Source organism: Myotis yumanensis, unplaced genomic scaffold (genome assembly GCF_028538775.1).
Source record: "Myotis yumanensis isolate MYYU_CA2020_CCGP unplaced genomic scaffold, mMyoYum1.0.hap1 SCAF_7, whole genome shotgun sequence".
In the NCBI taxonomy this organism is placed as follows: Eukaryota; Metazoa; Chordata; class Mammalia; order Chiroptera; family Vespertilionidae; genus Myotis; species Myotis yumanensis.
The window spans coordinates 37,875,986-37,890,012 of record NW_027223758.1 but is presented as its reverse complement, the minus strand read 5'-3'; the positions used below and the strand labels follow the sequence as shown (position 1 = coordinate 37,890,012).

Genomic DNA, 14,027 nt, shown 5'->3' with positions numbered 1-14,027 from the left:
GTGTTGCTTTGTGGGCACCAGGTCCACAGTGCCGTTTCTCTGTAAATGGCCAGTGCATGTCATGGCAGCTTCTGCATTGAGCGTCTGCCCCTGGTGGTCAGTGCACGTCATAGCGACTGGTCATGGTCAGACATTTAGCATATTAGCCTTTTATATATATATAGACTAGAGGCCCAGTGCACAAAAATTTATGTACCCAGGGGCGGGGGGTCCCTCAGCCCGGCCTATGCCCTCTTGCAGTCTGGAACCCCTCGGAGGATGTCCACCTGCTGTCTTAGGCCCGCTCCCTGGGGGGATCGGGCCCAAGCTGGCAGTCAGACATCCCTCTGGCAGCCCGGCAGCCCTCGGGGGATGTCCACTTGCCAGCGGGGAGCAGGCCTAAGCTGTAGTCGGACATCCTTAGCGCTGCTGAGGAGGCGGGAGAGGCTTCCACCACCACCGCTGTACTGCCAGCCATCAGCCTGGCTTGTGGCTGAGCAGAGCTCCCCCTGTGGGAGCGCACTGACCACCAGGGGACAGCTCCTGCATTGAGCGTCTGCCCCCTGGTGGTCAGTGTGTGTCATTGTGACCAGTCATTCCCAGTCTTTCTGCTGTTATGGTCAGTTTGCATATTACCCTTTTATTATAGGACTAGAGGCTCGGTGCACAAAAATTTGTGCACTCGGGGGGGAGGGAGGGTCCCTCAGCCCGGCCTGTGCCCTCTTACAGTCTGGGACCCCTCAGGGGATGACCACCTGCTGGCTTAGGCCCGCTCCCTGGGGGATTGGGCCTAAGATGGCGATCAGACATCCCTCTGGCAGCCCGGCAGCCCTCGGGGGATGTCCACTTGCCAGCGGGGAGCAGGCCTCAGCTGTAGTCGGACATCCTTAGCGCTGCTGAGGAGGCGGGAGAGGCTTCCACCACCACCGCTGTACTGCCAGCCATCAGCTTGGCTTGTGGCTGAGCAGAGCTCCTCTCATGTGAGAGCGCCCTGACCACCAGAGTGCAGCTCCTGCATTGAGCGTCTGCCCCCTAGTGGTCAGTGTGTGTCATTGTGACCAGTCATTCGCAGTCTTTCTGCTGTTAGGGTCAGTTTGCATATTACCCTTTTACTATATAGGATAGAGGCCTGGTGCACAGGTGGGGGCCGGCTGGTTTGCCCTGAAGGGTGTCCTGGATCAGGGTGGGGGTCCCGCTTGGGTGCCTGGCCAGCCTGGATGAGGGGATGATGGCTGTTTGCAGCTGGTTACACCCCCTTCAGGGTGGGGGTCCCCACTGGGGTGCCTGGCCAGTCTGGGTGAGGGGCTGAGGGCCGTTTCAGGCTGGCAGGTGACTGAAGCTCCCAAACTCTCCTTTTTTTCTTTTTTTTTTGTTCTGGGATTTATTTACCTTCTATGGCTGTCACTGGAGCTGAGAGCCGGCTTTAGCTCTGAGGCTCGGCTCTAGCTCTAAGACCTCGGCTGCTGAAAGCAGGTATCTGGGTTTGTTTGGCTTCTATAATTGAAACACTGTTAAAGCTCCAGCTCTGAGGCCCAGCTGGCTGAAAGCAGGTTTCTGGGGTTTGTTTAGCTTCTATAATTGCAACATTGTTTCTTAGAGTGCAGCTCAGAGGCCCGCAGCGGCAGGTGGGGAACCTTGGCTTCCTCTGTCACTGGAGCAAGCAAGCCTGTTCGCTTCAGCTGCCTGGCTGCCGGCCACCATCTTGGTTGGCAGTTAATTTGCATATCGCCCTGATTAGCCAATGGGAAGCATGTCAGAGGTGTGGTTAATTACCATGTTTGTCTATTATTAGATAGGATAGAGGCCTGGTTCACGGGTGGGGGCCGGCTGGTTTGCCCTGAAGGGTGTCCCGGATCAGGGTGGGGGTCCCGCTGGGGTGCCTGGCCAGCCTGGGTGAGGGGATGATGGCTGTTTGCAGCTGGTCACACCCCCTTCAGGGTGGGGGTCCCCACTGGGGTGCCTGGCCAGCCTGGGTCAGGGGCTTATGGCTGTTTTCAGACTGGTCAATCCCCCCCCAGTGGGGACTCTCACCCCATGGAGGTTTGGCCAGCCTGGGTGAGGGGCTGATGTCTGTTTTCAGGCTGGCCACACCCCCTTTAGGGTGGGGGGTCCCCACTGGGGTGCCTGGCCAGTCTGGGTGAGGGGCTGAGGGCCATTTTCAGGCTGGCCAAGCCCTCAGCAATGGAAGCTCACAGCCTCTCCTTTTGTTCTTTTTTTCTTTTTTATTCTGGGATTTATTTACCTTCTATAATTGAAACTTTGTAGCCTTGAGAGGAGCTCAGAGCCAGCCAGTGTGGGCGGGAGGGAAGCCTCCTGCTCGCTCCAGCTCCGTGGCCACAGCCGGCTGAAAGCAGATCTCTGGAGTTTATTTATCTGCTATAATTGAAACTGTTGCTTTGAGTGGAGCTCAGAGCCTGCGGGAAGCTTGGCTTCCTCAGTCATTGGGGCAACCAAGCCTCCTGCTTGCTCCAGCACCGTGGCTGCTGGCCGCCATCTTGGTTGGGTTAATTTGCATGTAGTCGCTCTGATTGGCTGGTGGGCATGGCTTAAGTCATAGCAAAGGTACGGTCAGTTTGCATGTTTGTCTTTTATTAGTGTAGAGTTTTATTCCTAGCTAGGACTATATCTGATCTATCATGAATGTAAAGTTCTAGCATCTTTCTCACTGCTCTGACCCCAATAGTTCTAGGAACTAAGAAATGGGATGCAGAAAATGAGTTCCTATACAATGAATCACAAGTAGCTTTGGAGTCACCCACTTGTCTCTCTATTAGAGTAGTATATTGGATAACTTACATTTGTTTTTAAGTTCTGATTTGAGGATTTTACCCCCTGCCAAAGATACTTTTCTGTAAGTGATGCCTTACTCTTTTTCATGTACATTTAAATATAAAGACTTAGTTCATACGGAATAGTCTCGTTTAGGAATACTACAGCAGGGTTACCAATCCTTAAAACAATAAAACATAATGCTTCTAAAATTATTGAAACCATTTTAGAATCTTGCAAGATCTTCTGGTCATTTGCATTAGTGTCAATTCATATAATGACTATATATGTGTGTGGATATATACAGTATATGTATGTATATATATATATATAGTATATGTATGTATATATATATATATATATATATATAAATAAAAGGTTCAGAGCATTGCACTGAATTTACTCTGACATACTTAAAAATAACAAAAAGGAAAAAGGTTTCTCATTTAACATTCCTTTCATGTGTTCATAAAAACAATGTAGACTATATGGGAAATTATTTAAATGGTTTTACTTTCTGACTCATTTTTCAAGTCAAACATTGATTTTAGTTCTTTACTTTCTGACATTTTAGGTTTTCTAGCAATTTTACCTGAAACCAAAAAAAAGAGATTTCTGAACACTTGAAAAATTATGTATTCATAATGCTTGTAATGCAGGTAAATTCTGCATTGTAGTGTTTCTTACTTTATATAGATGGCAGCATAAAGCAGTAGAAGACATCTTTTCAAAAATAATTATTAAGGTGCCCTGGTTGATGTGGCTAAGTTGGTTGGGCATTGCCCAGTGCACCAAAATGTTGCCAGTTCAATTGCTGCTCAGGGCACATGCCTGGGTTATAGGCTTAATCCCTAGTGGGGGCATGCATGAGGTAGCTGGTAGATGTTTCATTCTCACATCGATGTTTCTCTCTATCTCTTTCCCTCCCTCCCTCCCCCCCCCCCCCACCTCCCTCTCCCTTCCTCTCTTTAAAAATCAATAAAAAAATTTTAAAATTGTTTAAATAAAAAATAAAGTAGGGTGGTTGCCATCTTATAATAATAATTTTAAAGGTAGTTTCTTAAAGAGGATTTTGTTTTAATCTATATCCTTCTGCCATAGCAGTGAACTAGTACTATAGAACAGAAATTTTATATAATTTAAGGTATCAACTGCCTAGGTGCTTGTTAATCTTGACATGAAAGCCCATGTTCATGGTAAGGCATAAATTTAAGAAATTTTTACTTGTTTTTTTTTGCATCAATGTGCTACCTTCCATCTCAGGTTTATCATTTGGCAAGTGTACGCTTACGTGATTTATGTTTAAAACTGGATGTTTCAAATGAGTTACGAAGGAAGATATGGACGTGTTTTGAATTTACTTTAGTTCACTGCCCTGACCTAATGAAAGACAGACATTTGGATCAGCTCCTCCTTTGTGCCTTTTACATCATGGCAAAGGTAATGTATACATTGGGGGGAGTTCTTGGCCCTAATTGCATGAGGTGAAACACTGTTGGAACTTGATTCTTGGTTTACCTTAAGTGCTATAAGCTAACAGTGGCCATCATCATTGATTAGGTAGTAAATTCCAGCTACTGTATCTATTCTCTGGATTCTCCATTTAGTTTTATAATAATCAGCCTTCCCACTTCTTAAGTATATATTGGTTGTAAAGAAGTTGGGAAAGGTCTTAGAGACTATTTGTAGTAAAGTAGCTCTCCCTATTATTAATGTGGCAACACCATTTTCACGCCCACCCCTGTGATACCTCTAATCTGGCACTTTAAGGTAACATGATCATTACATTGTAGGCGAATAACTGAGGCCCAGAGCTGAGCAAAGTTACATAATAAATAGCAACCTAGGATCTCCTGATTCATAATTTAGTGTAAAATAGCTTCTATAACATTCCTTTCCAGTGACTTAGTATGCCACTTAATGTGAAGAACATTTACTCTCTAATTGCTACATCATGTTTTAGGTTATGAAATCACATATCTTGTTTTTTAAATTTCTAATGTATCTGAAACAGTCATCTGTAATTTTGGTCTTAACTATATTGGCCACACTGGCCAGCCTAACAGACATACATAGTTAAGACCTCATTTTTAAGCTTTTTGAGGCAGAGGACATGTTTTCAAATTCCTTAGTGGCACCTGTTTCACAGTGCCTCACAAAGTAGATATTAATAAATGTTATTAACTAACTAGAGGCCCAGTGCACAAAAATTTGTGCACTCGGGGGGGTCCCTCAGCCGGGCCTGGACCTCTCGGGGGATGTCCACCTGCCAGCGGGGAGCAGGCCTAAGCTGCAGTCAGACATCCTTAGTGCTGCTGAGGAGGCGGGAGGGGCTCCTGCCACCACCACTGTGCTGGCCATCAGCCTGGCTTGTGGCTGAGCAGAGCTCCCCCTGTGGGAGTGCACTGACCACCAGGGGGCAGCTCCTGCATTGAGCATCTGCCCCCTGGTGGTCAATGTTTGTCATTGTGACCAGTCATTCCCAGTCGTTCTGCTATTAGGGTCAATTTGCATATTACCCTTTTATTATATAGGATAGAGGCCTGGTGCACAGGTAGGGGCCAGCTGGTTTGCCCTGAAGGGTGTCCCAGATCAGGGTGGGGGTCCCGCTGGGGTGCCTGGCCAGCCTGGGTGAGGGGCTGATGGCTGTTTGCAGGCTGGCCAAGCCCCCCAGCGGGGACCTTCATCCCATGGAGGTATGGCCAGCCTGAGTGAGGGGCTCAGGGCCATTTTCAGGCTGCCCACAGCCCCTTCAGGGTGGGGGAGTCCCGCTGGGGTGCCTGGGTGAGGGGCTGATGGCCGTTTTCAGGCTGAGCATGCCCCCCAGTGACCCAAGCTCCCAGCCTCTCCTTTCTTTCTTTTTTTCTGGGATTTATTTATCTTCTATAATTGAAACTTTGTAACTTTGAGTGGAGCCCAGGACCGGCCAGGGCATGCGGGAAGCTTGGCTTCCTCCATCGCCAGGGGCAACCCAAGCCTCCTGCTCGCTCCAGCTCCGTGGCCGCCTCCATCTTAGTTGGGTTAATTTGCATACTCACTCCTGAGGGGCTTGTAGGTGTGGCTTGAGCGTAGCAGAGGGACGGTTAATTTGCATGTTTCTCTTTTATTATATAGGATCATTTGTGTTTTTCGGAGAACTATCAGAGTTCAAGCTTTGCCATTTCTAGCTCAACATTATGGAGAATGGGTTAAGTGCTAATGCACAGTAAAGCAGAGAAAAGGAGTATTTAAGTGAACTTTATGGATAACAAATAGACTAGAAGGTATTCCTTTATGGGTCACTAATCCATTTTCTACCTTTTAGCCACCATTGTGTCTTTTCAGTGTAAGCATTAGAAACTATACAGTCTGTCCTGACATATTAAAAGCCTAATTCTATGATAACCATTCATTTTTATTGTGTGTCAACACAAGACATTTCCTATCATTTAGTATGTAGTTAATTTATTTTTAAATACTTAAAAACTAATAAAACTGGAGAGTGTAAGGGATTCAACAGATCTGGGTTTTCTTATATCATTCTTTTTACAAAGAAAGGCTATTTTCAGTAAAGTTATACCATAGCAGTCTTGGTGCTTTTGATTAATGAAACTATTAGCTGAGTCCCCACAGGCCACAAAGGCTGAACTTTAAAGGTAGTAAAAATCATATACGGTAGTGGTTTTTAGTCATGGACTGGCCTAGGGTTAATGGCTTTCTGCAAGACTGCTCTCGATCCCAGTCTTTAATTGAAGTGTTTGTTCAGGGCCATTTTTCTTTTAGGAACAGTTGATAAATGCAGTTTTTCTTTTCTTTAGGTAACAAAGGAAGAAAGAACTTTTCAAGAAATCATGAAAAGTTATAGGAATCAGCCCCAAGCTAATAGTCACGTGAGTTACATTATTTTTCTTCTTGTCCAAAATAGACTTGTACTATTTTTCTGATGAAAAGTCATAGAAAAGATAAGCTTCTTTTATAGTTTTACTGTATTTTAGATTTGTCGGTTTAATGGATATCATTATATTCAAGAGACAGTTTTGTAGAAGCCGGGAAATTGGCTGTTCCTGACTCGTGCATATATTTGTATATACTTCTCAGATTCTCTCTTATTCCATTTGTTAATCTGTTAAGTGGGGACATTTTTCACTAGAATATTTAATGAAAAAAATATATATATTCTTTAATTGTATGAGATTTGAATCTCTGATGATGTTTAAATCCAGTGAAATTTGAGAATTTATTAACCTCAATTCAGCTTCTTTTGCCATTTTCTAAGAATCTTAATGTTTGTATCTTTGAAGAGATGTTAAACATCTCTGATAATGTTATAATAACCATGGGTGAGAATCCTGTACAACTTTTCAGTCATCCTATTAATAAAAGCCTATGTGGTCATGGCGCCCTCATGCCGTAACGAGCAATCACCAGGAGGCTGCATGCATAGTGGGCGCGCGTGCGGGTGGACAGGGGCTTGACGCTGCGTGCATGGCGCGGAGACAGGTCCCGCAGCTCTGTCCTACCTCTTTGGGACAATCCATTGAGGAGCCCCGGATGGTTGGGTGGGGCCTACCTCTTTGGGGCGATCGATCGTGAGGCTCCCACACTGTGAGAGGGCACAGGCCAGGCTGGGAGACACACACACCCCCGCCCATGCACAGATTTCGTGCACCGGGCCTCTAGTGGAAATATAAAATGTTAGCGTAGTGGCCTGGCACATAGTAAGCATTAATGACTGTTAGATCCATATTATTATTGTTATTATAGCTGAGAACACAGGGTTGGTTTACCTTAAAACCATTCAAGAGCTTGGTTGTTCTACTCTAAGAGAGCCTAATGGCCTCTTCTCTGGCCCCCATGATCTGCTATCTGAGAAAGAAAGGTGGTGGCCCAGATATCTCAGGTGGGAGTACTAGTAGTGATATCCCCTTCTAGGAGAGCCCCACCAGTAGTTTCACTTCTTTACTTAAGCCCCCAAATGGTGAGTGATTTCCAGATATTAGAAGAGCCAAGTACAAGTGTTCGTTATATACTATGATAGGCCAAGCATTTCTGGGCCTCTTCAGAAAAACCCCTCAGGAACAGAGCCAAAAGAGGTCCAGATTGTCTTTAAAGATCATTAAGATAAACTTACTGTGTGTCAAAATGAGCCAAGCCAGAGTTCCCTAAATGTCTTTTAAATACTAGTCCCCGCCCTGACCAATTTGGCTCAGTGGCTAGAGCGTCGGCCTGTGGACTGAAGAGTCCCAGGTTCACTTCTGGTCAGGGGCATGTACCTTGGTTGCGGGCACGTCCCCAGTGGGGGGTGTGCAGGAGGCAGCTGATGGATGTTTCTCTCTCATGGATGTTTCTAACTCTCTGTCCCTCTCCCTTCCTCTCTGTAAAAAATAAATAAAAAATAAATAAATAAATACTAGTCCCCATGGGATGAGGGAGAAATGGTTCATGCCTATCAGCTATCTTGGAGGTAGGAAAGAGTTTCGGGGCAGGAACGGAACAAATTTTCATATGTCCATCTGAAAGGAGATGGGAATGGGATGAGAGCAGGAAAACAAGCCCCAATGAGAGTAAATTGGTTCTCAGGTAAGGAGTTAAAAAGGAGGAAGAACAAGTTCATATTTTTGAAGTTATTTTATTTGGCAAAACCTGCTCATCAGCGTTTAGTTGCTATTTATGTACCTAACTCTTCTGTTTGCATTATAAACTCCTACAAGGGCATATTTTAGATGTAGGCTCAGAATCTGCTTCAGTATACCCTCTTCTAAGATGTTTGTTATAACCTGCATTTATCAGACTAATAACATCTTCCTCTTGATTGGTGATCACCTATACAGACAAATACTTTTTAATTGGCTTGATATTTTGTTGTTCTTATTTTGGTTTGGCTTAATCTGTGCCTTTTTGTGACTTAGCAGACCTTTTTTTCCCCTATGACTTATAGGTCTATAGAAGTGTACTGTTGAAAAGTATTCCAAGAGAAATTGTGGCTTATAATAAAAAAGTAAATGGTGATTTTGAAATGACCGATTGTGGTAAGTTGCCCAATTTAACATTCTATAGGTAATATACCTTTGATTACATTGTACATAATACTAAAGGCCCGTTGCAGGAAGATTCCTGCAAGAATAGGGCTTCCGCAGCGTGCTTCCCTCCCTTCTCCCCTGCCTCGCTCCCTCCCTTCTCCCCTGCCTTGCTCCCTCCCTTCTCCATTGCTTCGCTCCTTCCCATCTCTTGCTACCTCACTCCCTTCCATGTCCACTGTCTCAGCTCCGCTCTCATCTCCATTCCCTCCTCTGCCTTTTTGCTCCCTTCTGCAGCACTTGGCTTCCTTCTACACTGTCTTCAGTCTTCACTCCGGGTCGGGTCGCACACAGGACACCCAGATGGCGGCCAGGCGGGCCAGCGGATCGCTGCTGTCCTGCCCCGCCGCCCCAGGTCACCTCGCAGATAGCAGGCCCGGATGGTGGCAGGGCAGGCGGCGGATGACGCTGTCCCGCCCTGCTTGCAGTATGCAAATTTAACGGCCATCTTTGTTGAGTTAATTTGCATACTCTTCTGATTGGCTGGTGTGCATAGTGAAGGTACGGTCAATTAGCATCTTTGTCTTTTATTAGTGTAGATAGTGAATGCCAGGCAGCATGGATTCAATGATATAGGTGATTGACTGCCTCCTGCACACCCCCTGCTGGGGATCGAGCCCACAACCCAGGCATGTGCCCTTGACCAGAATCAAACCCAGGACCCTTCAGTCTGCAGGCCAACACTCTACCCACTGAGCCAAACCAGCTAGGGCAAAGGCGCTTAAATTTTTAAAATACAGTAGTCCTCCCTTCCCATGGTTTTTCGTTTCTTGATTTTAATTATCATCAGATAATGGAAAATTTCAGATATGAGATTTAAATCTCTGATGATGTTTAAATCCAGTGAAATTTAAGGAGTAAGAGAGAGACCACATTCACATTTTTATTACAGTAGATAGTTATAATTTTTCTATTTTATTATTAGTTATTATTCATATTTTACTGTCGCTAATTTATAAGGTATGTATGTATAGGTCAAAAGAGTATATGTAGGGTTTGGTACTCTCCACTGTTTCAGGCATCCACAAGGGTCTTGGAACATTCCCCTGTGGATAAGGAGGGACTGCTGTAAATCTAAATAACAGGGAAAGTAAGATAGCTGTCAGTGATCTGTCTGAGGAGACAATTAAGGAAATATTCTTTTTATTAAAAAGTATACAGATATTTTGTCACCACTCGCAAGGCTGCTACCTTGTTGCTTCCAGCATACTAAGACTTATGTTGATAAATTATGAAAATGCCTCCTCTCCCCATCTCCTTTTCCTTGTCTCCTTTTTCCATTTCTTTAATGTGTATATCTGGGTGGGACAAAAGTAGGTTTACAGTTTTGAGTATAGGAAACATAGTTTATTCTTTTATTATTTATTAATTATTCTATTATTTTCTATACAAACATCTGTAAACCTATTTTTGCCCCACCCTGTATGAGTGCATATGTATTGTATGTACTGTGATTTATTTGCTTATACAATGTGGGGCATTTAGACTGTTTCTAATTTTATACAGCTTTGTGAGGAAATCACTTGCTCCACATGCCTAGGATAAATTCTTAAGAGTAACTGGCTGGGTCAAAGACTTTTTTTATAAAATTACATAAATATTTATGATCATTATGGTATCTACCAGGATCTGAACTTTTAAGATCTTGTTTAAAAACTAGAGGCCAGGTGCATGAATTTGTGCACGGGTAAGGTCCCTAAGCCTGGCCGGCGATCGGGACCAGCAGGGGTACAGGAGGTTGGCCGGCTGGGGGTAGGGGCCACAGGAGGTTGGCCAGCTGGGGGGAGGGGCTGCAGGAGGTTGGCCGGCCACCCCGATCAGAAATGATGGGGGCTGACCAGCTGGTGAGGGGGAGGAGGGGAGGACCAAGGGAGGTTGGCTGTGGGAGTGCACTGACCACCAGGGGGCAAATCCTTCGTTGAGCATCTGCCCCCTGATGGTCAGTGTGTGTCATAGCAACTGGTTGACCTGTGGTTCAGTCATTTGCTCGTTTGGTTGTTCGGTCACTTAGGCTTTTATATATATAAATCCTTTAATAATAATGACCTAGAATCCCCATTTTAGGATACTTTTAAAAAAATTTTTTTAATTTTAGAGAGAGAGGAAGGGAAAGGGATAGAAAGAAAGAAACATTGATGAGATTGGCTCTCCTGCATGCCCCCTACTGGGGATTGAGCCCACAAACCTGGGCAGGTTCCTTGGACTGGACCAGTGACCTTTTGGTTCATGTGTCAGTGCTCAACCACTGAACCACACTGGCTGGGCAGGATACATACTTTTTACATAAATATATTATTCCTGAGCCTTTCTTTTTTTAAAAAAATTTATTAATTTAATTAGTTTTAGAGAAAGGAAGGGAGAGAGAAACATCAATTTGTTGTTCCACTTATTTATTTATTCATTGGTTGATTCTTGTATGTGCCCTGACCAGGGATTGAACCTGCAACCCTGGCATATCAAGATGACACTCTAACCAACTGAGCTACCCAGGCATGGCCTGAGCCTTTTCAAGACAATGAGAAGTATATTAGACAGCAAACCTGACCCAAAAAACCTTCTATTTTTTTACAAATTGGTGATTTTTCTGCCCCTGCAAAGCCAGGCATCAACCTTGACCGGGTGGCTCAGTTGGTTGGAGTGTTGCCCATGCTTCAAAAAGTTGCGGGTTCAATCTCTAGTCTGCGTTAATACAGGAGACAACCAATCAGTGTTTCTCACTCACATGGATGTTCCTCTTTCTCTCTCCCTCCCTTCCTCTAAAAGAAATCAGTAAAAGCACATATCCTCAGGTGAGCATTCAAAACAAAACAAAAAAACACAAATATTAGAGATTAAGTATGGGAAACAATGTGCTCTATGAGAATCAAAGTAACTGCCAGCAACTATCTGGGATACAGGACCAGTGAAGTTCAAGACTATATAAGTAAGCAAAAGGAAATATATTATGGTTTCTTTTTTCCTTTTCTTTACTTTTAAATTTTTTTTATTGATTTAAGAGAGTGGAAGGGAGAGAGAGAGTTAAAAAACATCAATGATGAAAAAAACACATCAGTGATGAGTAAGAATCATTGATTGGCTGCACCCTGCACACCCCACACTGGGGATCAATCCTGCAACCTGGGCATGTGCCCTGACTGGGAATCGAACTATGACCATAGGTCGATGCCCAACCACTGAGCAACACTGACCAGCTTTTTAATTTACTGATTGGGGAAAGAGAGAGAGAGAGGAAAGAAGAAAGAGAAAAACATCAACTTGTTGTTCCGCTTATTTATACATTCTTTGGTTGATCCTTGTATGTGCCCTGACCAGGGATCAAACCCTCAACCTTGGTGCCGGGGTTCATGTCCCAGCATCAAGAAGGGTTCAGGAATCGGGAAAAGGGGCTGCGTGTAGATGACATAGGAATCCAGAGACTAATAAAGAATCTGGAGACAAGATATAATTTTGAAAGGCATTGGGGGTCAGAGGACCTTCAGCTAAAGGAACTGAAGACTCCCTCCTTGTCTAGGACCCTTGCTTTTATTAACACAATTTGTCCTAAGGCAGGGTGGAGATAATACACTTCAAAGGGTAAGGTTTCAAAGGGTACAGAAGCCTACGGGTTGCTTTAAGACTATATTTTCTATGATGGGATAGGGAAATTAACTTATAGCGGCTGAAGTAAGAAACATATCCTTCTCATTTCTCAGCTTTTGGCTCTAGATAGCCTAATTTAGCCTAATCAGGTCTCTTCCTACCCCGAGATACTATAAATCCAAGACGAAAAAAATTCAGTGTGACTAGAATCCTAACCAGCATAGCCTGGCAATATTCTAATTTAGAGTCCTTTGGCAGTTGGAACAGTGAAGAAATCCTTAGGAAGTCACTGCTCTCACATGACAGGAAAAGGTCTGGAGCCTAGATATTTGCAGTCTCGCATTTCACAATTTTTTTTTTTTTTTAAATTTAAATAATTTTTATTTCTTAAAGTATTACAAAGAGTATTACATATGTCTCCTTTTTTCCCCCCCCTTGACATTCCCCCGGCCCCTACCCCCCGCGCCCCCCCCCCCCCGCCCCGTGTCTTGTGTCCATTGGTTAATCTTATATGCATGCATATAAGTCCTTCAGTTGGTCTCTTAATCCCCCCCCCAACCCTCCCCAGGCTTCCCACTGTAGTTTAACATTCTGTTCAATGTTGCTCTGCTTCTGTATCTACCCCTGTTCATCAGTCCATACTGGTCCCCTTTATTTGTCCCAACCTCACTGGAGTAGTCTCAACCTCACCAGGGCCGTCTGAGCCTCACCAGGGCCGTTTCAACCTCACCGGGGCCGTCCCTACCTCACGGGGGCCATTTCAACCTCACCGGGGTCGTCCCTACCACACCAGGGCCGTTTCAACCTCACCGGGGTTGTCCCTACCACACCGGGGCTGTTTCAACCTGACTGGGGTTGTCCCTACCACACCGGGGCCGTTTCGACCTGACCAGGGTCGTCCCTACCTCACGGGGGCCGTTTCAACCTCACCAGGGTCGTCCCTACCACACCGGGGCCGTTTCGACCTGACCAGGGTCGTCCCTACCTCACGGGGGCCGTTTCGACCTCACCGGGGTCATCCCTACCTCACGGGGGCCGTTTCGACCTGACCGGGGTCGTCCCTACCACACCGGGACCGTTGCAACCTCACCGGGGCCATCCCGACCTCACTGGGGCCATCCCAGCCTTACCGGGGAAACAGGAAGTTTGGCCCTCTGTCCCCTGCCGGCGGCTCCCCACCAGACAAAATCTCCAGGCGTTCCTGGTGGTTGAACATCCAGCACTCCTGCCCTCCACCAAGTGCACAGACTGCCTGTCTGCTGTCCCCCAGCGCCCCACAAGAGACTGGGACCAGTGGGCATGTTTGTGCGCTTGCTGGTACAGCAGTTCCACAGTGCCGGCCGAGTCAGGCCCAGCCCTGGCTGGCCCCGGACCCGACTCTGCCCCCCGATTGTGTCCCTCCCAGATGCAAGGAGCTGAAATCTGCAGCCTGCTGGGATGGGCTCTGTACTTGGTGCCTCTGCACATCCTACTCAGTCTCAATGCGCTTCTTTCTATGCGAGGAGTTGAAATCTGCAGTTTGTTGGGTTGGGCTCTGTACTTGGTGTCACATCCTACTCAGTCTCAATGTTCTTTCTCTCCTTCCAGTTGTAGGGCTTCCACTGGGCCAACTTTCCCATGGTTCTGTATGATAGGTGTTTGTCT

General features: G+C 45.6%; 1 protein-coding gene across 3 annotated transcripts in view; it reads left to right on the top strand.

Annotated features, from left to right (window-relative positions):
• The window catches only part of RBL1 (RB transcriptional corepressor like 1), an 84,368-nt gene that overhangs the window by 57,504 nt on the left and 12,837 nt on the right, over positions 1-14,027 (top strand). For all 3 annotated transcript variants that reach the window (XM_070420280.1, XM_070420279.1, XM_070420281.1), the window contains 3 exons: positions 4,012-4,188; positions 6,546-6,617; positions 8,666-8,756. In XM_070420280.1, the coding sequence (XP_070276381.1) occupies positions 4,012-4,188; positions 6,546-6,617; positions 8,666-8,756 (340 nt within the window). The remainder of the gene's footprint in view (positions 1-4,011; positions 4,189-6,545; positions 6,618-8,665; positions 8,757-14,027) is intronic.